The sequence below is a fragment of the Benincasa hispida genome, unplaced genomic scaffold, assembly GCF_027475165.1.
Source record: "Benincasa hispida cultivar pf3 unplaced genomic scaffold, pf3_genome.v1.1 HicScf543, whole genome shotgun sequence".
Taxonomy (NCBI): Eukaryota; Viridiplantae; Streptophyta; class Magnoliopsida; order Cucurbitales; family Cucurbitaceae; genus Benincasa; species Benincasa hispida.
The window spans coordinates 22,629-25,257 of NW_028326650.1; the positions used below are offsets into that span (position 1 = coordinate 22,629).

General features: G+C 28.6%; 1 protein-coding gene and 1 long non-coding RNA gene across 2 annotated transcripts; both read left to right on the forward strand.

The window, feature by feature from the left end:
• Window positions 1-505, forward strand: LOC120088802 (uncharacterized). The gene is made up of 2 exons (XR_005485039.2): window positions 1-138; window positions 288-505. It is a non-coding gene; the product is annotated as an uncharacterized LOC120088802 (long non-coding RNA).
• Window positions 506-1,830: 1,325 nt separating this feature from the next.
• LOC150030126 (uncharacterized) lies at window positions 1,831-2,424 on the forward strand. Its single transcript, XM_090310038.1, has 2 exons — window positions 1,831-2,034; window positions 2,212-2,424. Exons 1-2 carry the CDS (start codon window positions 1,831-1,833, stop codon window positions 2,422-2,424), a joined length of 417 nt encoding a protein of 138 aa, XP_090166164.1.
• The last annotated feature ends 205 nt before the right edge of the window (window positions 2,425-2,629 follow it).

The following is a 2,629-nucleotide window of genomic DNA, read 5'->3' on the forward strand; positions in this document are numbered from 1 at the left end:
TCACAGGTGTTGACTAGTGTCTTCCTATTGTAACTTGTTTAGTATAATACTGATATTCTTTATTGTAACTTGTTTTAGGGTTGGTCTTGTTATGAGTCTGCCGCATCAAACACTGTTTACCAACTATATCTTGCTAAGGTGATAACTATCTGTCATCATTATGAATTTGAAATTATCATTTTACTTTATGTAATTCATTTTGGGGTTTAGATTACACACTTAGGTTACGCACTTTTCTTTCTTACTTATGTTTGTTGCTAATCATTACTTTTGTGTGCTCTTGTCAGGGTGGACTATTAGCATACTCGAGCATTGCTTAAGGTTCGTTAACATGAATTTGTAGCTGTTGGACGTATTCTCATATATTCCTGTTTATAGTTGTTTGTATGATTAAAATAGTCATATATGTTTGTTTCATATTTGTAGTTGTTTGGATGAATTTTATCTCACATAAAAAATTTGTTATGTTTGGATGAATAACATGAATTTGTAGTTGGATGAATATTTGAAAGATTTTTATATTTGGATGAATAACATGAGTTTATACTTGTTGATATGTTTGAAGGAATAACAATAATTTTTTTTAAAGAACACAAAAAACCAGTGTTGTTTAATATGGTATAAAAAAAGAACACAAAAAACCATTTTTTTAAAAAAATTGACAATCAATAATCAATTGTTTTTAGAACAACATGAAAGAAGAACATAAAAAATCAGTTTGTTGCATTATTTACTAAAAAAGGATTACCAATTTATAGTGTATTCGTTTTTAGAATAACATGAGAAAGGAACACAAAAGATCAATTTGCTGATTTTTTTTTAAAGAAAAGAGTCACAATCAACATTATAATCGTTTTTAAAAGAATGAATATTGGGTACATACAAAAGCAATGTTGTTTACTATGAAATAAAAAAATTTAAAAAAAAAAAAAAAAACTTAAAAAATCAGTTTGATGGACTTTAAAAAAAATGTTGTTTAATATGGCAAAAAAATAAGTTTGTTGGATTTGTTTTTAAAAATAGAGTATCAATCTATAGTGTATTAGTTTTTTAAAAAACCTAAAAAGAGAACATAAAAGGAAAACAATGTTGTTTAATATGACATTAGAAAATAACATATAAAATTAGTTTGCTGGACTTGTTTTAAAAAATAGAGTACCAATCTATGGTGTATTTATTTTTAAAAGAACATAAAAAAAATGTCGTTTAATATGGCGTTAAAAAATAACATAAAAAATCAGTTTGTTGGATTTGTTTTTAAAAAAATAGAGTACCAATCTATAGTGTATTTATTTTTAAAAGAACATAAAAAAGAAAACATTAAAAAAAAAAAAATAATGTTGTTGAATATGACATTAAAAATTAACATAAAAATTAGTTTGTTGGACTTGTTTAAAAAATAGAGTACCAATCTATGTATTTGTTTTTTAAAAAAAAAATTAAAAAAAATTGTTGTTTAATACGACATTAAAAAATAACATAAAAATCAGTTTGCTGGACTTGTTTTAAAAAATAGAGTACCAATTTATATAATCTACGGTAATATAAAAAGAGAACATAGAAAATCAGAGTGTAATTATTTTATGATCTAAAATTTATCTTTCAGGACCAAATCCAAATTTTTGAGTACATAATGGACCCAAGAGAACTAGTTACGATATTAACAGTATTCACAACTTCACAATGTTAGTTACTTTTAATATTAGAGTTATTATTGATGACCATAGGAGAGTAGAAAACACATCACATGACAGTAGACATTGTATTAGACAATTAGCATACTTTCAACTCATTCATGAGTTCGACTTATGTTGTCGTCAAAGTACAAGAATGGATAGAAGATGTTTTGCCATTCTATGTCATTTACTTAAGACAACAGGCGGATTAGTTGGAACTAAAGTTATAGATGTAGATGAGATGGTTGCCATGTTCTTGCATATATTATCTCCCAATGTTAAAAATTGGATAGTTCAAAGAGAATTTGTACGGTATGGTGAGACTGCTTCTAGGCATTTCAACTTCGTTTTATTAGCGGTGTTACGATTACACGATGTGTTGTTAAAAAAAAATTTTGCCGATCATGAACTCATGTACAGATCAGAGATGGAAATGATTTGAGGTACAGTTCAAGTAAAACAATGTCAGATTGACATGACTTATTTGTTAGGTGAACATATGTGCATGAATATTTCTTATTTTGTTCCGTTACAGAATTGTCTGGGTGCGTTAGATGGCACGTATATCAAGGTAAATGTCAGTACAACTGATCGCCCAAGGTATAAGACAAGGAAGGGTGAAATTGCAGCAAATGTACTCAGTGTTTGTGATACAAATGGCGACTTCGTATTCATCTTATCAGGGTGGAAGGATCCGCAGCTGATTCTTGAGTTCTCAGAGATGCAATATCACGACCTAACAAATTGAAGGTTATGAAAGGTAACTAGTTACACATACTATCTTTTCCTAGTCATTGTATTTCTAGTATAAGGTTTGAAACGGTTGGGAGTTCAATGGGGTATTATTATTTATGTGATGTCGGGTGTCTCGATCTAAATTTGAGATAGTAGATTGTGAATCCACTTGTGTAGACAGTGAAGTGGCGACACGTGAGTGTCGATACACCTGGCAA